The sequence below is a fragment of the Coccinella septempunctata genome, chromosome 1, assembly GCF_907165205.1.
Source record: "Coccinella septempunctata chromosome 1, icCocSept1.1, whole genome shotgun sequence".
In the NCBI taxonomy this organism is placed as follows: Eukaryota; Metazoa; Arthropoda; class Insecta; order Coleoptera; family Coccinellidae; genus Coccinella; species Coccinella septempunctata.
Genome location: NC_058189.1, coordinates 34,056,478 through 34,082,359, shown reverse-complemented (window position 1 = coordinate 34,082,359; position 25,882 = coordinate 34,056,478). Strand labels below are relative to the sequence as shown.

Below are 25,882 nucleotides of genomic sequence, written 5' to 3'. Positions count from 1 at the left end.
TCGTTGGTAACTCGTTAGTAACTATTTGTGACACGAAAATTTTCATTTGTATCTCAAATATAGTGGTAGAAAAACACCGCATTCCGCTGGGTGCTAACTTCACGGGCATCCACGATTTTACGCGAAAAATAAAATACTGTCGGAAAGTCCATCGTTAGTAACTGTTTGTTACTTTTTCGTTTTTTACCTAATCTATTATTATTTTGAAGCGAAATTTTAGTGTCAGATAACAATCGATCCGATCTTCAAAATAAGTTATTGCAACACCCTCATCCTTATTCAAAATCAAGGGGTTGTGCTCACTACTGTTAGGGTATTGCAGTTTCGGGAATGCAAAGAGAGGAAAAGTTGTTCCCCCTCAAATTAGGACTTGACGGGATTAGGATTTTCCACATTTTCATTTCAAAGCTGGATAATCGAGGTGTTAAGTTTTCGTTGGGCCACACTGTATGTGAATCTATGCACTGACCGACGATAATTTAAATTTTGTACTGCTGTCTGTGTTCTTGATTTAATTGTATTAATTGGAAACATAATTGTATCAATTTTGAATCCTGATTAATATGCTCTAAATTTGAATATTTCTTCTTCTCAAACAGTTTTTTAGGTAAGAATTATAAATTTCATAGTTGGGGAGCCGACGATGCTAAATCGGGATTCACTCGAGCGTCGTGGAGACCTAGTGGATTTTGAAGATTAGATGGTAGAAAGAAAAAGAGGTTCTATGATGTATGCACTTTCAGCGGTGGGAAAAGCGTCTGCAGGTTTTCAAAGATGTAAAAAAATCATCAGGTGTACATACTCGAGCCTGTCAGATTAAGATATTGTATATGCCCTACGTGTCTCTGATAATGAATTCATGTTAATCTGACAGTTTGCGTGGTGGGGCTGGCCGTACGGAAGAGAAAAATGGTAAAAAAATTTTTTCGAGCATGTCAGATTTTTAGAGAATATGTTAATTGCACCCTAAGGTGCTATATTTCATATATACATACTCGAGCGCGTCAGATTTTCAGATGGTTAATCTCGGTGTTGCAGACGTGTTGACCCATTAATCTGGCACTAATCAGGGAGGGGGGTCTCAATCTGACAGTTTGAAGATAATAAGTAGGAATTTTTTAAAAATATGCCTCTTCCTTTACCTCTAATCGATCTATATTCAGTATGAAAGTTGTAGAGGATGAAATTCTATACAACTTTTGTCTGAAGCAATTTTTCATACCCTTCCATTTTAGAGCTAGAGGGTGATAAGTGCGAGGTGCTTAGCCACACATGCGAAACGCCAAAGTTAATGAAGACACCCAGTTTGAGGTACATTCATCGCCATATATCTCAAAAATGTTCAAACGTAGGAAAAATTGCTTCGGATAAAATTTGTAGAAAATGTTATGCTCTAAAACTTTTATAACGAATGCGAATACAATTTGAAGCCAAGGAGTGGAGATAATTCAAAAAAACTGATTTTTGTGACCTTCTATGGCTAATTTTTATTGTTTCGTCTTGGTGAAACAGTCAGATTACATTTCTTCCGTTATTGTTGAATCATAGGCTCCAAATTAAGGAAAAAAAACACCGCGCTAGAGTGTGCACGTGAGGTTTTTTTTTGCAAGTTTGGCGCCCTCCCAAACATTTTCGTCACGCTTAAATTGTAGATTAAGAGAATATACACTTTTCAACATATAATTAACCACCTATATCTTAATCTGACACGCTCGAGTATTTACAATGATCGTTTTCGCCCTATATACAGGTCTAATTTTAGGTAGAGCCCAAGGTACCACCCCTTATATTAATCTGACACGCTCTAGTAAATTCCGAATTTTCCTCTTGGGTTCCCAACTATCAGGTCTGTGATTGAAAATACGGAAATTATTGAAGATCTTTCGTGACCAGATATTGAACTGCATCTGGACTTTCAAGACCTACTGGGTTGTCAATCATTCTTGAATGGATTATAGTTAGTTACAGTTGCGATCTTTTACGTAGAAACAAATTCACTTTTGGCAAAGAAAAATCAATTCATTGTTGACATTCAGCCGGCACAGGAGAAGCAGAACTTCTCGATGATCCTGTCAGTCAGATGATAATTGATAATATTTAGAGCAAATTTCACCAAACGGTGAGAACTTCCCTTCTTAAACTCAGATTAAAATTCAACGCAACTCTAACATTGACAACTGCTTTGTCTATGAAGAGAAGTAAGAGGGTAAAGAAACCATTAAAAGAGACACCGTCAAACGGGGTGAAGTGGATCAAACATTCAGGTTTCTCAGGAATAAAAGATTCAAAGTATCAGTCCGAGCAGACTGGCATTTATAATATAGACTCTATGATTCTTTAGCTATCGATTGGCTCTTTTACCAAAATTTTTGGCTGCATAGTAATTGACATTTCATTGGTTGAAGTGTGATCCACTTCACCTCTTACTTTGGGGGGAAGTGGATCTCACTTTAAAAATCATTGAATATTCACTTTAACCATACGAGGAGTGAAGTGGATCAGATGAAATAAAAAAGAATCTCACTCCTAAGGTGCTATGAAATTGGAACTAGAACCATTGAAAAAACAAAAAATCTTTATTCTTTTTGAGTGAAACAAAACATGTTTTGTTTTCAAACAAAATACAATGAATAACGAAAATAAATTTTCAACAAACATAAAAATAGTCTTTTGAATGAAGGTATATGAATGTTCTCTAGTCAGTCTTCAGAAAAGTAGAGAATTATTCAATTCTCTCTTTTTTTTTTGGTTTCCAAAATAAAAATGTGCCGACAACGTGTAACTAGCTTCAGGTGGATTTTGCGAATTACTCGTTGCTTTTTCACAAGGGCGATATCCTCTGCATTTGAATATATGAAAAAGAGATTCTTGAGTTTTTGGCCTTTACAATCATTGGTGATCGACTTCACCCCTCACTATTAATAGATGTTACATATATTGTTTTTCCTAAAAAACTGTGGAGGTTCATTTGACTTCAAAATGAGGAATTACATTCCAACTAGTTTATACATAACCTACAAAAGTTTAGGTAAGAATAACTATCCTAGTTATTGCCACAAATATAATTGAAGTTGAACAATTATAGAAAAATTGTTTATTCGAGAGAGTATGAAATTTTTTTTTGAGAGAAAACTAACTCTCCAAAATTGTATCCAAAGCACGAATTATTAATCTCAGGAGTTAACAGTAGACACCGAGTTTTTTTTCGCGCCAATTTAGAGTTTTTTCTATGAGTTGTGCGATAAAATAAGCGAGAAAACACGGTTGATCCACTTCACCCCGTTTGACGGCACTCCATTTTAACTGCATTTAAGATGCGTAATCGAAATAAATCGGAGATGCACCATCACTGAGGGTGCCGGAAGAAAGACCGTCTCATCAAGGAAGAGTGGATGCTGACCATAGTTTCGAAAGATCAAACACAAGAGTGTTTGATCCCATCAGGCAACACAACTCCATCCAAAATGAGAACTGTATTATTTTGTTTGAATTCATATGTCCGCCTTAGTAATGATAATTATTAATAAGGTTTATGTACGTAAATTATAATATTGTTATTATACGTTTTGAACAAATTTCGGTAGGTATCTATAGGAATCATTTGCGCTAAAGCGTATGGCAGTTATCCTGGTCATGCCACGTAGGTCGACGACATCCTAAAATCGTGAGTTTTTTGCCCTCTAATTACTTATATTAAATGGGACCCGCGGAGCGAAAAAATACAAGCTTCTTCATTTTTGCTTAATACCCATTTTTCAAACAAATCTTGTTGCAGAAATTAACAAATCATCACATACAAAATGAGACAGTATGACTGCCATTGTACTTTTCGACTTTTCCAGAATCTTTTCAGAATAATGAGCTATATTTACCCATTTATTGTATTGCTATTTAAAGAACTCTGGGATTCCGCATTATTCACAGGATAACACTTACGAAATAGAAGGAAATTGAAGTTTCACGTTCCCAAATTATCGCATTACGCCGGGTTATTCAAACTGATAGAAAATATTAATTTTTGTCCATTAAATAGGATAGCTTTAAATTCCTTGAAGCAATAGTGGTAATGAGGTGATGGGAAATATTGTAAGATCAATGTTTCGATGATAAGTGAGTATGTAGGTAGGTACACCAGTTTTTTCGAAATTTTTCGGTTCTCAATTCAAACTCTGGTCTGTTTTCAAACCAAATGATCGGGTCCATGAATATTGAATATATTCTTTGATCTAATGACGCCAGAAATAATCAAATTAAATTTCCCAGGTTAGCTAGTCAATATTTATATATCGCAGCAATTCGAACGCTGTAATATGTCGCCCAAGATTGAAATGAAATAGAACCAGCACAGACAACCTGGCGGCGGAAGAAAGTGTGGAGAAATTCAAAATGAAAAATAATACTCACAAAATATTTGGTGGTTGGCTCAGTGAAAACGAAAACGAACAGACTGAAAATAGGAATTCTAGTTCTAATAAAAACAAGCGTGTTGTCTACTACTGCGCCGGGCAGAAGCAGACGCTGAATTTCTTGACCCACTACACACTCTCTGGTTTATTTTTACTCGCATATCAAGTGTTGTAAAGAAATCGGAAGGAGGAAAAATTCATTTGGTTCCAGGGACTCATTGTTCCTTTCATCTTCCATTTCACGCAAACTTTCATTATCTTCAAAGGTCCCTGTCTCCAACTCCCCCAAACTGGAATTTTCACTTTTTTTGATACCAAAGTTTTTGTCGAGGTTTTTGTATACGTTTGTACCCGAATGTACTTTCGCAAAAAACTTACCCCAAACTAAAATGAGTAAATTACCGTTTTCAATTAGTGGCTGCTGACCCATAGAGGCATAAAATTCATCATATATTATCAATGAAAATAATCTGCTTGACCGAACAATTTTTGAGTTTTTTTCATTGGAAGAACAATCAGAGGTGTACGATGTATATTAGATTATTATTCTGAATGAAGAAATATGGGACTGAAATATGCTAAAAAAATGAAAGTTACTATTATATCACTGAAGTGGCGGACTGAAAAAAATCTTTGACTACGCCACTGCATTCTACATGAAAAAGTGTATCAAGAAAAAACATTTGTTTTTTCGGTATCAGTGAAACCCTGTATATACAGGGTGGGCAAAATTCGATGGGATTGAATGGCAGGTCTGTAACCGTAAGAGTTAGGCAAACATGAATCGTACGTTTCCAACCTCGATTTTCCAAAGATGGATATTTTCGGCTCTTTGAATTGGTGCCTCTATATTTCGTAAAGTTTCAGTGATACCGAAAAAACAAATGTTTTTTCTTGATACACTTTTTCATGTAGAATGCAGTGGCGTAGTCAAAGATTTTTTTCAGTCCGCCACTTCAGTGATATAATAGTAACTTTCATTTTTTTAGCATATTTCAGTCCCATATTTTTTCATTCAGAATAATAATCTAATATACATCGTACACCTCTAATTGTTCTTCCAATGAAAAAAACTCAAAAATTGTTCGGTCAAGCAGATTATTTTCATTGATAATATATGATGAATTTTATGCCTCTATGTTGTGTTCAGAGAGGCTTTGTAGATCACTTTCATTCCGAACATTTGGGAACATGCTCGAAAAATGCGGAAACAAAAAGAATTTCCATGACTACTTCATATTTACCTATACTAGTACTAGCACAGCCGTCTATATTTGAGGAGGTGTTTGAAAAAGATGTGGTACTAGTATATAAGTAGATTAATATATTATCTACTATCTACTAGTTGAAAAAGTTTTGGAACTTTTCATTTGAATTCAGGTTTACGAAATTTCCTGAAAGTGATGCATTCCATATTAGAAAAATTTTCATCTTTTCAAATATCTGGAATGAAAGTGATCTTCAAAGTTCTATACGCATCATCATATCATCAGAGAAAATGATCTGCCAACTTGACCGAACTACACTGCGCAAAAAAATTAACGCACATTATGGAAATCTCAAATTTATTCTACAACTGAAGGTGTTCTCAATGTTAATTATTTTTATCAGAATTATGCATGCATATGTTATCCACTTTCAACGGTTTTCTTCAATACAGATGTTTTTCCCAGCAGGAATAAAAAAAGATGATATCAGATTTTGAATATATTGCCTCTTGCCTCCATTCTAAAATCAGTTGTTCTCGATTAATTCTAGTGATCAATAGTTTTTCTTTCGTTTTATTTTCTACACTGGATCGCTTTGCAACGCGAAACACGCAATTTGACCCAAGCGAGGAATGTGCCGAAGCGGTAGTTTTGCGAGAAGAAGGGTGGACATACACAAGAATTGGAGAAAGTTTTGGAGCTTCCCATACAAGTGTGTCCAGAATGTTGCAGCGATTCAGGGAGACAGATATGAATGTCCGAAGACCAGGACAGGGTAGACCACGGGTAACAACTGCCATTCAAGAACGTTACTTGAGAGTTTCTTCGTTGAGACAACGGTTTGCAACCGCCAGGCCCGGATCTAGGGGGGGGCAAGCGGGGCTCTTGCCCCGGGCGTCAGCTTAAGGGGGCGCCAAAATCAACCAGAGGTTAAAAAAAATTAATTTTGTAGTGCTAAAATCGAAACTGTAGAATGGAATCATGATAAACCATCATTATGCCAAAAAACTTCAAAATCAATGAGGGATCAAATAACTGTAAATGTAGTCATCTAGGAATGATCGCCACACTTGGGTGAAATAGGTTAAAAGATCGGATATGTCTGTCTACAATGTGTCGCAAGCATAGAGCCAGTAATTTCTTTGCCTTGGGAATTACCGACTAATCCCCATTTCATCTGGAACCAAGGGCCAAAATTTACGATTTTTTATATAACTTAAAAACTAATCCTTTCAGCAAAATTCTGTTCGCATATTCGTAATCTACGCCCTCGATTTAGTAAATACACCAATATTGATGGAAATCGCACAGATCGAAAATTTTTCAAATTTTCCATACTGTATGGATTTAAAAAAAAATATTGTTGGTCTCCGATCAAAACCAAATTCTTACTGGGGCGTAGAACACGAATATGCAAACGGATATTTTTTAAAATTGAGTTTTTAAGTTATGGTCGATTGAATATCGGAAATTTTGGACCTACGCGGAAAAAATTATAAAATCTAAACTGTTAGCGGTAGATGAATGAAGTGTGGTTTTTTCCATTTGCAGAGAACCAATCTATCACAAAGAAATCAGCATATGACTAAAAAATATCGATAGTCGATAGTATCGGAATTTAAAATATCGACGATATTTATCGATAATTTTTTGATATATCGATATTTCGATATATCGATATTTTTCGCCCATCCCTAGGTCAGTGTCGTAGAATAAGAGAAAAGGGTGCAGGTGTTTATCAGTTTTCTTCGATTCATTTTTTAAATTTGAGTGGATTCTAAATTTCTTGGATTGTTGAATAATTGGTGTAGTAGCAATTCGAAACAAACTTTGCATCCTGTCACAAGATCTTGTGACAGTAGAAGGAGGAATGGTGAAATAAAGAAAGAAAAAATACGTACATTATCACTCAAAATCAAAATTGTAGATGTGTTCCAGCGAACTTAAAATTTTGATTAGTATTGACGTTGATGTTTTGTGTTGTAATAAATTTTTTATCGGTATTTACAGAAAAACCCCGAAGAAGAATAAAACTATTATTCAAAAGCTTGGCAAAAACAAAGAAGTGCAGTACATTCTTTCTCCAAAAACAAGTCTATATATCGCAATGAAAACGAAACTTTTATACACTGCGGTTGTATAAAGAAAATCAGACTATATGTACAGGATGGGGCATTAGTCTGGAATAAAATTAATATTTCTTCAATATTAATAAACCACTCAAAATGAAGACGCTGAAACTTACCAATTGCTTTTCAATTACCTTCTTCTTCTATCAATGGATAGTTTCTCAACCAATAACTTAACATCAAGATGCTGAAAAACATGTCAATTGACTTCTGATTGGACTTATTTCGGGGAAATAAAATTGAATATTTTTCTTCTACCCTTTAGCCGCAACCCCATCCAACTTATCTTTAGAAACTTAATTGACAAAAAATATATCAATATTTAATTTTAGAAAAACAAAGATTATCGTGGGATTCCGCGTTTTCATTTCCAGTTATTGGTTGAAAAAGTAGATTTTAATTTTATTCCAGGATATTCCCTCGTATATCCTGGGTCTGGCCGACCCACATCTTAAGGGCACGAGCCGTCACTGCAAAGGACTTACTTGGAAAAGTCATATCAAACAAGCAATCGACAAAACGAAAGCAACGATGAATAGACTCTACCCTCTAATAGGAAGAAGAAGCCACATGTCGAAAGAGACAAAATTGAAGATAATCAAAGCCTTTGCTAGGCCTCAACTGACTTATGGATCAGCTGCCTGGGGTTTCGCGGCAAAGAGCCACATCAAAAGAATTCAGGCCACTGAAAACAAGCTGCTACGATGTGCAATAGATGCACCTTGGTTTGTCAGGAATAGACAGATTTATAGGGACCTAAAATGGGAAACCATAACGGAATTCATGAACAGAAAAGCAGAGAAATTATTCGAAACAGCGAAAAACCATCCGAATCAAGAAATAAGGAGACTATATAGTGGACTACGACCCAGAGGAAGACAAAAGGAGAATGCGAATTTACCGAAGGAGACCAAGAGATCAATTAAGAAGAGATTAAAATAAGAACATAAACTTATTGAAAAATCCAATAAAGTGTTATCCAATAGAGGATAAACACATAAATCCCAGCACGATAGTGTACGAGAAGAAAACCGACAAAGAGATGAACGGTTTATAGGCAAATGCCCGGAACCAATATTCAAGAAGCAGTTAAGGGTTTGTAGTGGGTCTCGAGCTCAGGAGAGTGAGAATCCCCACACTTGTTCCCCCTCAGGAGAGGGTGCTGTAAATTGAACCTCGGCGTAGTTGCCTTATCTCTGGAGAAGTGTTACTCCTATCCATATCGCTATAACTATCCATTCTTGATTATAAAGAACAGTTTTTTTCAAGCCATGTTCTTAATTCACTAGCTTAATCTACAGCAGATTTCACAAATAATTAATTTGACAAGTGCAAATGACTGTTAATGTCACAGACACTTATGTTTTCATGAAATTCTGGCTCTCGAATTTGATTATTTAATCAATTTCGCCACTCTCGCATTTGGAACTAAGCGAGGATAAGAGCGGACGAAAAGTGCATGGGGACGAAAAAACTTACCTTCAAAAATAGTCGACTTTTCGTACGTAACATGTCATTTCTTGTTTAGGTCGACGAAAAATATATTTTTTGTAAAGAGTAATTTGCGTTTACAAGAATTTTCAACTTCTCATCGTGAGATTAACTTAATTATTTTCTCAACATCCTTCTTACCTAGATTTAAACCCCTACTTCACAGATCTTCTCACTTCTTTCCAAGTTTTATTCAGACTAGTATGTGGACAAAGGATCTGAAATGAATGGCGGTGTTGGAAAAATAGAGTTATACAGGGTGTTTCATGAGTCGTTGGCCATTACCTGAAGGTCATCCAGGCCCAGGGCCGCTGCGCCGCCAGAAATTTTGCCGCAAAACAATTTCGCCGCTCCCGCAAAATGATATTCTGCCACCTTGCTGTGACTATATTGAGTTTAAGTACAGCATTCTTTATGGAATATCGTATTATACAACCTGCTCAAAGGTAGATATCTATAGATAAGTCTTTTTTATAAATTGAGTAAATGTTGAATCTAAAAAAACGATAAAAAAAAGAATACAAAAAAGTGGATTATATATCTGCTAACTACGCCGGTGCAGGTATCATACAGTAAATAAATACATACAGTGAAACCTTTGAAAAATACAGATAGTTCTATATCTGTATTTTTCAAACGTTTCACTGTATGTATTTATTTACTGTATGATACCTTCAATTCAATATGATTAAATTTGAAATTCTAAACTCCACAGATAAAGAGATATATGAAAATCTACAACAATCTCAATTCGTATAAACACGATATACTATTGTAAAAGGACTAAAAGGTTGATAGGTACTCTTGCTTTTCATGTATTTTAAATTCCTCCCAGAAATTAACATTTCGAATTCAGATTCACAAACAGAATATTAAAATTATTTCTGAAGAGACTGACTGGCTAGAGAGCATTAACTCAAAAAAAGGGCCATTGAGTGGCCGCTGCGGTGGAGATATTTACAGGCTAACTTCGATAGAATGCGGCATATTTGATCGTTTTCGATCTGGTGGTATTCCCCTTGTTTCTGGTTGAAATGCATTTTTATTCGGTACTTTGAGAACATATGTGAATTGTTTGGCGACCAAGCGCAAAAATCCGCCTTTTCGTTTTCACTATAATAATTAATAATGTTCGTCTTTTCGATTTTGAAAAAAAAAATTTTGTGTTAAAAAATTGGTATCGTCTTATCAACTGATTTACCGCCCCCAGAATGTGCCCGGTTTGCCGGTCCTGACGGCGGCCCTGTCCAGGCCTTTCAGTGTTGCTTGTTTTCTATCCTAAGGCAATTAGTTTCGGAGATACGGGGTGATTCATGAATACGCGGTACTGTTTTTATTCTCTTGGTGATATCATTTATTGTAATCTGCCGGGATTTTGATTTTTTTTTTATTCTGTTCAACTCCTTTTCATTTAACTCTGAGTTCCCACTGAGTGTGCGTGAAAAAGTAATTGAAAGCATGCATAATCAAGATATGAATTCTTTTTAAATTACATTTCGAATTCAGATTAAAATAAAGTAAACCGTGTTATAAAATGTAATACGTGAGTGAATTCGCTTTGGATATTTGTTTTAATTGAATTCAAGAAAAGATGTCATATTCTTGCCATTATAGCTGTAAGAATCAGAGGTGGGTACTCAAATTTATATTCAAAATTAGACCTATGGCTCAGATTTACATCAATTGTGAGTACATATTTCGATATGATATTCTTGTATGGCTTGTGCAATGGAAATTCCAGAGCAGCAGTGCGAGAATATTGTCAGTGATTTCCCAATAGAAAAAGAATACCCATAAAGGAACGTTCGCAAAAGTGAGTAATTATCTGCGACAACATGAAGATTCCCTAACGTAACTACACGTAATGAGCGTACAGTAGATCAACAATAAGAAATTCTGGATAGATAATCCAACAACAAGTACCATAAGAATAGGGAACGTTTGAACATCCCCCATACTAGAGTCTTCAAGGGAGCATTTGAGACAGACGATAGAAGAAGCCTGCGCAGAAGTTAAACAAAATACCGATATGATATAAGGAGGCAATAAATAATCTGATTTTACAGCTAGGAAATGTGTCGAGATAGAAGGACTCCATGCTGCAAAAACGATGAATATGAAAAATTCTTTGCAAACAGTCAAAAAACTTAAACGCTCGTGCCTTTCTCCTGAGATTCTCGAAAATCCAAAAATCAGCACACAAAATAGATTTCCGTATCTCGACAATGAATCAAACGATACAAATACCACACAAACATCTGAAAGAGTCTTCAAACCACCACCAATTTTTATACATGGTGTTACAAATTATAATGAAATGATTGAACTACTATCTGATGTTATAGCTAACGAACAGTTCTTTTCCAAAACCCTATCTAACAATAGCATTAAGATAAATGTAAACGAACCGGAAACATACAGAAGTTTAGTTCGATTTCTACGGGAGGAAAATATCATTTTTCACACATATCAAATCAAGCAAGAAAGAGCTTATAGTATTGTTATCCGGCATTTACATTCCACCATTCCTACGAATGCAATAAAAGATGAAATTGAAAAATCGGGGGTCAAAGTCAGAAACATAAGCCCGGGTGTCCACTGGAAGCGTATTCGAGCGGCTACGCGCTCACGCGAAACGAGCGTGAACGTACGGCAAGCCGCTACAGATCCCAAGTAACGTATTTCAATACAGCATTGTCCACTGCAGGCGACTTCGAGGCTCGAGTGGGCATATTCAAGCAGCTACGAGCTCGTACGCGAGTGTAGCGCGAGCACGCCCGTTGAGCTCATTCATTTCAGTCCGGTTAAATTGAGATTCAATAGGGATTTTGTGCCTATAAAAGATTTCTATTGTTTTAATGGCTTCATCAGTGACCGAATTAAATAATCTTGGGTTTTTTCCTTCAAAGGAATTGAGCATAACTTTTGGCGGCCAAGAAATGGGTTTTTTTGTAATTTTTCAATCATATGTCCTCAAAAAATACGGATATCGACTAATTACTTGGGAGAAAAGCTATAGAGCACTGAATTCTACGTCGAATGAGATCAAGTGTGTACTTTTCCTCACTAATGGATCCCAAAGTTGGGACAATTTGCAAAAACATTGTGAAATGTTATATTTCATATTGATTTTTTATTTATTTATTTATTTATTAGAAATAAGGAATACAACGGACTGTTTAAAGTCCACTACTGTATCCACATGTACATAAATTGAGGTATAACATCATATAATAATGAATAAAAGAAAAACAACTCAATTGAACTCAATCCAAAAATGAAACATCAAGAAAGAGAGAGAAGAAAAAAAAATAGCATAGTACAAAAGAAAACATATATATAATTAAAGAAAACAAGAAACGATACATTCATCGAACTATTATAATGAATAATGATTTTTCAAGGATTTCTTTAACTGTTTAGATTTATTGGAAAATAAATTGAAATGATCATTCACACCGTTACACAAATGAGTCATTCTCTGAAGTGGCGAATTCTGTGCGCATCTGGTATTTCGAAACTTGAGATGGAAAATATCTGGACGTCTGAGTCTCCTATCGGGTACATTAATATCAATTTGACGCAAAAGGTTACTATCATGAAGCTCGAAGTTAAGGAGTTTGACGAAGAATAAGATGTCATTAACCTTCCTGCGATCCTCAAGACTGATCATGTTGAAAAATTTGAGCCTGATATTATAATTTTCAGTATTTCCAGGAACAAGGCGAAAAGTACATTTAAAGCTTAGAAATCTGAGAAACCTTTTCTGAACATTTTCAATGCGATCAATGTATGTCAAATACTGGAGGCACCATACAGTTGAAGCGAAGTTTAATTTGGAGAAAATGAAGGAGTAGTAAAGAGTTCTTAGAGTAGTCAAATCACTAAATGGGCGACATTGACGAATCAAGTACCCAAGCAGTCTATTAGAGGAATTGACTACTGCCTCCACCTGGGCGTCAAAAATCAGTTTAGAGTCGAAAATTACTCCAAGATCTCTAACTTGGCTTACTCTACACAGTTCTTCACCACCAAGACAGTACGGGTATTTTATAGGGTACTTATTTCTTGTAAATGTAATAACCTGACATTTTGAAATATTTAAGACCAGATGATTTTCACGACAAAAACGTATTAGGTTATTAAGCTCACGCTGGAGCTGAACACAGTCCTCAAGGCTCCTCACCCTCATAAACAACTTAAGGTCGTCAGCAAAAAGTAAAAATTTGCAACTCTCGAAGCATTTTGATATATTGTTTATATAAATCAAAAAAAGAAGTGGCCCAAGATGGGAACCTTGAGGAACCCCAGAATTGGTTTCGAAAACTCCAGAGGAATAACCACTAACTGACACAAACTGTCGTCTCTTCGTCAGATAGGATTTGAACCATCGCAACACGACACCACACACACCGACACCAGCAAGAGCCGATACGAGCCGTTCTATACTAATTTTATCAAATGCCTTACTGAAGTCAGTATATATGGCATCGACTTGAATGCGAAGGTCCAAGGAATCATGGAGAAACTCAGCAAAATCAACAAGATTGGTCTCAACCGATCTCCCCTTCAGAAATCCATGCTGTTCCTGGATTATTTGGTCACCAACTAAATATGAAAGTGAAGTATAAATAAGCTGCTCAAACACTTTTTCAAAAATACACAATTTGCTTATCGGTCTATAATTCATTACGTTACTTCTGTCCCCACTTTTAAATATGGGAACAATACATGACTCCTTCCATCTGTCAGGAAACACACCACTTCGTAAAGACTGATAAAAAATTAAAGTTAGTGGATACTTTAACGAAGAAGAACAAAAAAAGACAAAGTATGAGGGAATGCCGTCGGGTCCAGCTCCCTTATTTTTATTTAGTTTTTTCAGAGCCTGTTCAACCTCATCTACAGAGAACTGAAGACCACAAAAATTTCGAGAACAATGTGAACTCTCAGTTAATTTCGATGATACCTGTGAGCTAGAAGATGGTTCAACGTAAACACTTTTGAAATATTTTGCAAAAAGCTCACATGATTCATGACCTCCATTAGAGATTTCGCCGTTCAAAGTCATAGCGCTGGGAAAACTAACATTTTTTTCTTTAGTGGTAATGAACGAAAAGAGCTTCTTAGGGTTAACAACGATTTCAGATTGTATTTTGTTAACGTATTCATGAAAATCTTCTTTAATATGAATCTTACAGAGTTTTCTCAACCTTTTAAATTCAATGTAATGCCGCTGGTCTTTATACACCTTCCATTTATTATGAAGCTTTTGCTTACGTTTCAACAGCTTAATTGTCCTGTGACTGAAATAGCTTGGATATTTTTTGCGAACTTTTACTTTGGGGACACCTTCGTTAAGTACATCTTGAAGACGTTTATAAAAGACATCAACATTAGTGTTAACGTCATCACTATTCAGTACCACATTCCAATTAATGTTATCAATTTTTGAATTAATCAGATCGTAATCGGCTCTCTTGAAATTATAGCAATCACTCTTATTACCTCTCAAATCTCTCGAATGATGAGCAGTGCGGACGAAGAACTCAAGTGACGGGTGAAAACCGTCCTCCGGCGTCAATGGACTGCAACAATGTGAAACGCTGCGTATCAGAGTCCTATTACAAAACACTAAATCCAAAATCTTATCCTTGAAATTTCTAATAGTGTTAAATTGCTGTAACTCTAAAAATGAAAACATGTCGATGAGACTCTGATATTTAGGCTCAACATTTGCAGCCTCCAAACAATCGTCAGCATCGCCAGGGATCCAAGACACCGAAGAACAATTGAAGTCGCCAGCAATTAGAAGTGAGCAACCTTCGAACTTTTTCTGTAGAGATTCAAGTTTCGAAGTAAAATATAAGGCAGATTCTTTATTACCTGGTGGAAGGTAAACACAACATAATAAGATTTTTTGATTTCCAAGAGAAATCTGAGCCCACACATCTTCAGCGTCACTCTGAAAACCCCGAGCAGGTGAGGGCTGAAGATAGTTTTTTACTGCGATGAATACACCTCCACCCTCAAGCTTTTCACTAGAAGTTGAACCTCTGTCGCGCCGAAAAACTGAATATTCACTCAGATCAACAATTTCCGAATCTAATATACCAGAATGAAGCCAGGACTCAGTTATAAAAATGATATCGTGACTATTAGCATGTACATTCAGTTTGAAATCCTTGAGTTTAGTTCGAAGACCACGGACATTTTGGTAATAAATGTTCAAATCCATAATGGTTAAATAGAATTAAAAAAAAAGGACTTAAACGAGTCGAAAGCCTGGACAAATCAAAGTCGTGATGAACGTGGATTATCCTTGATGTATCATCCTTTCGTAACATGATATTACCATTCTGAACCCATACATACTTATAGGACCTCTCTTTCGCAGCAGAACGTACTTCTTTGAACAATATTTTCCATGGTCAGGTGTTCATTTATATAAATCTTATCAGCGATATCCTTAACGGAGATTCCTGAATGCCCGCCATCACTTTGCTTTTTGGCCTTGTATGCAGCCAAAAAGTTATCACGATTCGACTTAGAGACAAATCTGACAACAATATTTTTAGGCTTGTTCGTAAGTTTAGATTGAACTCTCGAAATAGATTCGATCATTGACATATTGAGGTCGGTATTAATATGAGAAGCAACTTTAAGTATAACATCATGAAGATTTTCTTTAGTTTTTTCAGGAATATTTTGAATTTCTAAGTTATTCGAACGACTTTGTTGTTCAATTACACCTATTCTTCTATTAAGAACAGATACCTGTTTCTTTAAAGATTCCTTCTCCTTCTCTAACTTGTTAACTTTGGCAACCATCTCGCTGAAACCATTGAGCTTAATCTCGAAGTCGCTCATCTTGTCTGAGCAGAAGTTGACGGAATCGCGAAGTCTCTGGATCTCATCAACCAACCGGCCCATCGTATCTAAATCATCCTCACGAACAGTTCTCACATCAACATCAGCAGGATATCTCCGAGGAGTAGAGGAACCGCGGGAATCGGCAGTAAATTTTGGGACAGCTGTGCAGTCGGTTTGATCCGATGTGTTATCTCTGCACTCAATACACCTCCACATTGTACCTGGCATGTTCTTCAATACCGACACCTGATTTTTTGCAACATCGCAGCAAATTCCATTCACATGGAAATATTCATGGCATCCCCCGCATATGACACTAGCCGATTTCCGAGTTGTCGCCAACTGATTACAATGTTTACATATCGACATTATTAAGGATTTCTTTCGAACTATTAGTTTGAAAAAATAAAAACGATCCGAAACTTCACAAGTTAAATCACCAAATTTTCGAACTATGGAAATTCAAACGAGAAAAGAAAAATATCTACCTCAGATTCAAACAATTTTAGGAACGGGCGGAATGTTGTTCACAGTTTCACGCTCGGTCATACAATTTCTCGGAAAAATCTTTGAAAGCAGCTTATATATGAGAGAAGTATAAAAACGAATACAAAAGTTGTAAAACATTAAATTTCACATCGATTGAAAACATGCGTTCATTACACAAATACAAGTTTTTCGTTAATATTTCAAATTAAAAACGTCATAGACCGTTTCGTGGTCATGGACAGTCAACGACAATATCTCTGATATTTGGCTAAACTTTTATATACTCTAATATGGAAACGGGTTGAAGAACGCCGCCTCAATCGAGAATTTAGTGATCTATAATTAAAAAAAAATTGAGCTTTGTTTATATTCAGTTTTCCAGGGAGATAAAATCGAAAAAAAAAAACGAAAACATGCATTTTGGCCACCAAAAAATTAGCTGAGGAGGAAACCTGGAATAGTTTTTCTGGATGAGTCGTTCAAATAATTGAATACTTATTGGAAGATTCGTTTCTCGTTGTTTTCATCGCATTGTCAGTACAAATAAAATTCGATTCATTCAGTAGTAGTTGGGAAATATATAAGGTCCGTTCTTCGGTTGACAGAAGAGATGGTTGAATTCTCGATTTGATTTTGGCTATAAAAATTGCAGCCATCGCAAACAACAAGCAATACTGGATTGAGAACGATCCTTCGGCTCCAACACTGAATTGAGCGCACGAAGCCGCCTTCAGTGGACAACCTCTGTAGCGCCGCGCCACCTGTTTTGTAGCGGCTACAAACAAACGCTCGTTTCGCGAGAGCGTGTAGCCGCTCGAATACGCTTCCAGTGGACACCCGGGCTAATGAATATAAGAGATAAAATATCGAAATTTCCGCTTCCTCTATTCTTTGTGGATTTAGAACCCAAGGATATTTACAAATTAGAATTCATTTCGAACATGAAAATAACTATAGAACCACCACGGAAAAAGCGAGAAATTATACAATGTACAGGGTGGGCAAATTTCGATGTTTTAGCACTACAGCTTTTAAACCAGTGGAGCTAGAGAAAATCTGATATCCCATTCTCGTTCTCTTTTTCTGAGTAACTAACAAGAGTAGTAGTTATTTTTGGCCACCTTCTTTTGTTTTCGAGTTATAAGCGAAAATTGGAAAAATGGCGATTGAATTGATATCTCAGCTAATACTGATGATAGAGCTCTGAAATTAAATCATTATATAGGCACTTTTTTAAGTAGATTCCAGTGGAGTGCATGCCCTTTTAGCAGGTTTTTTAATTACGAAGCTATGACTCAAAGTTATGTTTTTTTTGAATGGAAACGCTAGATCTCTGTGCAATTTTTTGAAAGCTTAATTTTTACTGATTTCAAGAATATAAAATATCATATGATTTGTATCAATATGAATAATAGAAAAGGGTAAAAAACCTGTTTTCTCAATATTTCTATGGTTACAACTTTGGACGAGAACAGAAAAATAGAGCTTCCTATAACAAGAGCAGCCTCTTTCCGGCAATGTTATTCTTTCTTTGCTTTTTACCAATTTGAATCTTGGAGGAATTGAGTAAGAAGCATAGAAATGACAGGACTAATAGAAGGGGATTGTGGTAATCATAAGATGCTCATTTTTCTCATCAAAAGTAGAAACCATAGAAACATTGAAAAAAAGCTTTTTGACCATTTTCTATTATTTATATTGATACAAACCATATGATGTTATAATATCCGAAATTTCGTAAATCATTCTCTAGCCAACCTAACAAAACATAATTATGCGAAATTTTTCAATGAGAAAAGAAATAACAAGGAGCTGAACTAATTCTAGAGATTGACAATTATTATTAGAAATGCCTCGGATTATATACCCACCTTTCTACGTAACATATTCTATGCTATGATAATTTATTGTTATCAATGAAATCAAAGGGTACTTGATGAAAGTATGATAATTTGATTAATTAACACAATAATTAATGACCTGAAAAATGGTCAGTAGAATCTTCCTAAAAAAGTTCAAGTTTCAGATTTGTAACTTCATAGAAAAAAAAAGCTATGTGCTTTGAAAATCATCAAAATGTCAATTTTGGCTTATAGCTCAAAAATAAAGAATCGTAGTATGGAAGGCTACGGTTTCCACCATTCTTTGATTCTTTGAAGATAAGCTAGGAAACGTGGAATCAATTTTTGTCTAGCTCTTCTGCTTTCCGAAATCTCTTCACTGGACATCGAATTTGGAACACCCTGTACAAACCATATGGGAAGGCCTCTGTATGCAACTCATCTACTTTTGAGTAGGATCAATTGGGGATTAACTGTCAGGAGTTTAACATGCGTTTCGAAGCTTTTCAAATTGAAGAGTTAGGGCCAACTTTACAACTGTGTTGAAAAATGAAGTGTCCAATTTAAAAACAACCTACTTTTCTCTGTATCTCCGAAATGGTAATTAATTTCTATAATCTGTTACGAGTATAACATAAATCATTAAAATTGCTAAAAAAATGTTTTACAGTTTTTCGTATAGGTATTTATCTCAAACAAAAACAAAGATATGAAAGATATGGCGAAATATTTGAAACAGTCATTTTTCAGAAATGCTCTTTAACTCGAAAACGGATATCTATGATCTGTTTCCTGATATCTTATTATTTCGAAAAGGACATCGGGGCTCCTAGAAGGTTTTTTCTGAGTAGGTATTATATGTATGTATTTCTCGAAATGCTCTTAGTGAGCATGGAACTTGAGACACCTGTTCATGTGCACATTATTAATGTTCCATTCTTAAACATTATCTGAGGTTTCATTTTTCATAGAGAAATAACATTGTCGTTACAAATTTCCTCCAAAAATATTTCTGAATTTGTGAAAGGAGGTCTAAATATTCCAGTTATTCCGTACCACACAAAATGTCAGTTTTGGTAAGATTTAAGTATTATTTCACAATGATTATTGATATACAAACATTTTCGGACAGATTAATGATACAATTGCATGAAAATAAGACAATACATTGGATAGTGAGCCATGTATGTAATTATTGTGCCTAATAGGGGTGTCTCTTTTGCTCCCTCTTAAATTCCACTGGCACGTGGCCACCATAAGGTATTCAGGTAATTACGTAAACGAATGCTGAAACAAGAAGATAAATGCGAACAGATGCTTCTCCACAGGTCCGAACTCGGAAGTTTGGAGAATTCGTTCATAACAATAACAAGGGAATCACTAAATCTATTGAATAATGTTGAAACCTTACAATTTCAAAAAAGGATACCAATTCTTCACAGACGTGCTTCGAATATTTCATATAGCATTAACAAAATCTTGTCGATTTCGAACTATATCTGTTGAATTGCGAATGCAAAATTTTTCTAAAACTAATTTTGTTCAAGCTGTTACTGTTGGTAGTGGTAGGTACGTCTGTTTGGTAGCGTTTTCATTCAGAAGAATTACAGAACATGCTCAAAGTGATGATCACTAATTGAGAAACAATATTGAGGTCGGTGCTAAAAGTACCGTTATTGTTTCCTAGAGCTAAGATGAGACTGTCATTTCCTCTGAAATTATATTCCTCACTATGGAGTAATAATTTTTGTTTTGAAACGAAATGTTCAACTGAAACAACTACACAGCTTTTTCCGATATAAAATTACGATAGACTTAATTTCTTGGTAACCGTTCCCCTAAAACAGATCTGTTGTTATACATTGCGCCTTCGATAAAAAGTATAATGAGTTATCATAATAATCAACAGTTGTCTATTTTCGACAACTGGTGAATAACTTGAAAATTAATCAAATAAGCTAAAGAAATTAAACGTTCTACATAAAAAAAAACCTAAAATTAAAAAATACATGTGAATATGCAATAAAATGCAGGATTTTTTCTTACAGAATTGTGAAAAATGAAGATATTTATGAATTATATGCTTTTTATCCATCAGTTTGACAAGTTCGTGTATAATTCTAAAACGCTCTCCTAACAGCTATGCTATTTATATTTCTCTTTTCCTTTCACTAGTTATTTAATTCCTTTTACTGATTACGGTCCTGTTGGGATATCATCTAATTCAGGGTGAATCAACCACCCTATTAGATATCCACTGACATGGGTCAGTTCCATCAGACGAATTTTAACTTCCGCGTGGAGTCACACGACTCAAATTTGTGAACCCTTTCTTGAATCGCTCCAGTTATTATTTCATCAGCATTTTTCGATAACCAATTAATAAGAAGCATAGTTGATTATTTCCGACATTCTCTGAGATTTATTCAATGATGTGATTTTGATTCCACGAGAGTAACCCAGTGACAAAGTTGAAATTATAGGATATTTGTAATATAGCATTTCGATGTTATCATCAGTTCCATACCATTACAGTTATCCGCAAACAATTTATCTGGATTTAAAGGTGAGCAAAAAGTTTTTGTTTCCAAAACTATCAACTATCAGTAAAATATTGCCTTTTCGCATTGTTGAAAATTGCATGATTTTTCCAAGAAAAACAACCTTGGAATTGAAAGAATAAATACAAAAATTTAATTGCCCTTCGTCACTTTCAGTTTTGAAAAAAATATTGTAAATAGATTTATTCTTGTTATTAAGGAAAAAATTGGCAAAATAGGTCTAGAATTATTTTCGTTTCTATGATTGATTTCATATAATATACTATACAGGGTGACCTATGGTCCATGGTACATGGTCCATAATTTTGTTTTCATATAAATTTTTTCAAATGATTGATTCGCCAAGTCCAAATTATTTGCATTCTTTTTTGACTTATGTCAATTTACGGGTCAAAATAGCTTCATGAATGGATGCACAAAATAATTAATAACTCTGGAACCATTTAACATATTTTTCCAATCGATGTTCCCTAGCTTACTAAAATTTTTCTTATGATGAATTGGAAACTGCAATATAACGCGACTTTTTTTGATCCAACACCCAGTATAGCACCATTGCATGACATTTTTTAAAAGCATGTCGGTGGTTTGTAGAGTCTACTTTGTGAAGTTTTCGAAATATGTCGCAAAATAAGAAATGTGGGTGGTTTTTAAGGAATCTAGTAGGCCGGTGTCGTAAACTCTGAATCAGACATCTACCTATGTAAGTTATTATGAGTAAAAAATATTTTCGAAATTGTAATAAAAACATCCTATGGATTGCTTTCTTTGGAGTTACGTGAAGGAAAGGATTTTTAGTGATGGTCCGACAACTGCATATCATATGAATTAAAGGATCACATAAGCCTTTCGTTCAATTGATGGGTAAATACTTGCTATTCGAGCATTCATATGTAATAAGCCTTGATTCAAAACTTTCTTCATATGGTTTACTCTTTCCTGTTCATGAACAGGAAACCTTTACATGTAAAGGTTACTAGAATTGTTAATTTTTATAACTCCGCAGTTCTTATTTTGTAAAATGTTTGTAGAATCCACAAACCTTATATTGACGAAAAGCACCATCATGGTGCAATGTTGGGTGTTGCGTTTGAAAAAGTCTGGTTACTGCAATTTGTGATTTGCCATTTAAAAAAAATTGTAGTAGGCGATAGAACATCGACTTCGTATTCGTCTGCAATTCAAAATATGTGTTAAAGCTCAGGGAATCGAGAAGAGATGGTTGAATTGTATTACGTTGAATGGGTCTGAAATTATAAATTTTTCTTTTTAGGTGAAGATATTTTCAGGGTGTGCTCATTATCTATACTATTTATAGTTTGAAAAAAATCAAGTCGATAGCTTGGAGATAAACAATGTTTTGTGCCAACTCCACATACGAAAACCGAATGTAAAAAACTGAATTACATGAAAAATTATGGTAATAACAACAACAGTGGTTATTCAAACCACTAGGTACACGTCTTTCGCTACCACAGCAGCATCTTCAAATGGTTGAAGGTAAAGTGAAACATGTACTGAATTATGTAATTCAGTGTTTAAGTTTAATAATGGATTTTCATCAAGTAGTGTCGGTCAATCAAATCCAACGATAATGCGGGTTTCAGAGCCAACGAATAATAGAAAAAATGTTATGCGATTAATAATCGAAATTATTTAAAAAGGTGTTTTTTTGAAGCGGATTATCAAGTTCAACGACTAAAGAAAATTTTATGTTTTCGAGGGATGATGCCTAATTTAGACAAAGTTTGCAAAAATTCAGATACTTCGCAATCACTTAATATACTTAATTTTATTTCAATGAAAAAAAATCTCTTTAAGGATCAAACCAAACAGTTAAAACTCCTTAAAATATTACATAGATTTCACCATTTACACACCAAGGAAAAATGTCTAATGTTGAACAATAAACTTTGGTAAAATTTGCAAAATTTCCATTATGCTTTCATTTTTGAAAAAATTATTTTTCTAATGTTGATATCTATAAAAACTGACACTTTTTGAAACGTTTCACTTTCCGTAACCAGTTACGAAAAGTGAAGTATTTCGCAACTGCTCATGCTTCCATAGCAACGGAGTGAAAAATTGAATTATTTCCGTCACTAGACTATTTTAAAGGAATCTCCGACGGAAGGTTGTATAGATGTTTTTGGTTTTTTTTTATCTCACACAAAATTTCCTCACTTTTCCTTTTGTTTTTTTTTGCCGTCGAAAACTTTTCCAGGCTCTTCTAGATACACATGTCAATCAATAACGCATAATTTTTGGTTTTTACCAAATTTCGTATACATATAAGTATATCAGCAAACCGTAACTTTTATCTACATAATCAAAATGATGTTGATAATATCACGAAACAGTAAACCATTTCTCTTTCAACAGCTACAGCTAATATCTAATTTGTGATAGTTTGATGTACTTACATAAAGGACTATAGCTCCGTCCCTATTCAATGTAATTGATTCAAATTCGGAGTGTATCTAGTCAATAAATGAAACACTTTAAATTTTCTTTGTGAATATTATAATTATATTATATACAGGGTCCACGAAAACGTAGATCCATCATCAAAACAGAAATTTATCAAAATCTTCATTTTCTTAAATGGCAACCCATATTTTTTTTCTGTTCATTACTTAAACATTTTTTGTTCGCTTTTAGTTGTTTTGAATGACGAACAGAAAAAAAATATGAGTTGCCATTTAAAAAATGAAGATTTCGATGAATTTCCGTTTTGATAATGGATCTACGTTTTCTTAGACCCTGTATATAATATGGTTATTTACAAGGAAAATTTTTAGTGTTTCATTTATTGACTAGATACTCTCCAAAATTGAATCAATTACATAGAATAGGGACGGAGCTATAGTCCTTTATGTGAGTACCTGAAACGGTCAAAATATTAATAAAAAGCCAAATTTCTCGAAAACCGTTGAGAATTCAGACATAGGTGTGACTTATATTCAAATTCAACAAGGAATTCAAAAATGTTAAAATAACGAAGTTGATAGCTGTGCAGAAGAAACGAAACACTTTGTATAGTTCTAAAAAATTTCAGGATTCAGGAAATGCTCTACTTACAAAGAAGAAAGTTTTATTTCAAACTCTTTTTTTAATCTTAATAGAATTAGAGCTGCCCCATGGCGAGGACACCCAGTATGTATTCTCATAACGAGGAGATTAAGCAAGATGAATTTCTGAAAAAAAAATTGTCCTGCGAAGCGCACGGGTAGCGCTAGTGTTGAAATAGTCATGTAATGATGTACATTTTGCAAACATTTATTTATTTTCAGAGACGCTGCTCTTCTACCAGAGTAAATGGATTTTGTGAAGATTTACTTTGACAGATTCATAGATAACACCATCGAGAATGAGTTGCAAAGCAATTTTTTCGGAGATCCTATAATCAGGAGCCATGAAAATTACCGATCTTCTAACTACAACGCCTCATATCTGTGCAATTCATCCCGTTCAGTATCATCAAATAAATCATTCGATGGTAACCTGGACTATGCAAAAACAAACTCCATCGATTATGAATTGGAAAATGAAGAATACAGTCGAGAATCCTCTTATCTTCAACATAGTTCCCACAATACCTCAAATGAACAGGAAGAATATAATTCCAACCTTTTGAGAAGAAATATAAATACTAGTATGTATCCGAACACAGTTTCCTCTACGAGAAATATTCGTGGAAGAAAAAGAAGAAGAATGAAAGATGAACCACTTTCCCCTTCAGTTATGAGAAAAAGAAGAATAGCTGCCAATGCCAGAGAAAGAAGAAGAATGAGTAGTCTCAATGGAGCTTTTGACCGTTTGAGGCAAGTCATACCGAGTTTAGAAGAAGAGCATAAATTGAGTAAATTCGAAACTTTGCAGATGGCACTAACGTACATTACTTCTCTTAGGGAGTTATTAGATCATATGGATAGATAGTTTAAATTCCTATGGATGAAAACAAACAATTGCTGATCTCTATATAACTTGAAAATAAAATTGCTATATATAGAAAATTGTTCGAAATAGAATTTTTCGATATTAATGTATTATTCTAAAGTATTGTACAAATAGTCCAACAGCAATAAATTAAAAAGTCACACATTTGTTGTTGGTGTTAGTACAGATGTTATTGTAAACCTAAATAAACTGTAAAAACTATTGAGTTTAGTTGATTATAGATTCTCCTCCTCCATGTATTAATATATCAGTCCATTTCGTTTTGTTTGTCCGACAATGAATTTCGACTACAAATAACGAAATATTTCATCATTATAATGAAAAAGGGTTGTTTAAAAACCCGTTAAGGACCGAATCATCCTCAGCAACAAAAGGTCTAACCATTTTATGCGTCTATGGATTGATGGTTGAAGCATCGGCTTACTAAGTACTGAGTTTCATCCTGGGCTAGAGAAGAACAGAAAACGTGAAAAAAAATTATATAATACAGCATTCATCAAATTGATTCGAAGGCTTGATGATAACTAAGAACATCATCTCTGTGTCAAAAAAATCTCTGTTGATTTTGTTGTAGAATCACTCTCATCTTCAGAAATCCCTTGAGTATTGAAATAAATAAACTGATTTAATTCAGATGCATACTACCCGCTGATATAAATATCATCAAGAGTTGAATTGAACTAGCCAATTTGCCATTATTATTGGAATTAAAAATATTTCAGATCTTTCTTTTGACCGGGAAGGCTTTTCGACCAGGTTCGGTCTTCCAAGTGATGATTCTTCCGTTCTTCAGTTGTTGGATGAATGTTACAGAATCCTTATATTGGGGGAATCATCTCCCATAGATTTATAAGTACTCATTCATTAGAAAATAAGAAAAAACGAAAACGATATTCAGAAAACTTCTGACACTTCTTTGAAAAT

General features: G+C 34.7%; 2 protein-coding genes across 2 annotated transcripts in view; one reads left to right on the top strand and one right to left on the bottom strand.

The window, feature by feature from the left end:
* The window catches only part of LOC123311634, a 70,550-nt gene extending 66,009 nt beyond the window's left edge, over window positions 1–4,541 (bottom strand). The window contains exon 1 of the mRNA XM_044895700.1: window positions 4,405–4,541. The gene's annotated coding sequence lies outside the window, so the exon portion shown is untranslated. The remainder of the gene's footprint in view (window positions 1–4,404) is intronic.
* On the top strand, window positions 3,645–24,937 carry LOC123322989 (basic helix-loop-helix transcription factor amos-like). The gene is made up of 2 exons (XM_044911140.1): window positions 3,645–3,664; window positions 24,292–24,937. The coding sequence occupies exon 2, from the start codon at window positions 24,317–24,319 to the stop codon at window positions 24,935–24,937; it is 621 nt and encodes a 206-aa protein (XP_044767075.1). The 5' UTR covers window positions 3,645–3,664; window positions 24,292–24,316.
* Window positions 24,938–25,882: the final 945 nt, after the last annotated feature.

What these genes read in the sequence shown, in the direction of transcription:
- LOC123322989 (XM_044911140.1), top strand. Translation starts at nt 24,317, where the DNA reads ATGGATTTTGTGAAGATTTACTTTGACAGATTCATAGATAACACCATC.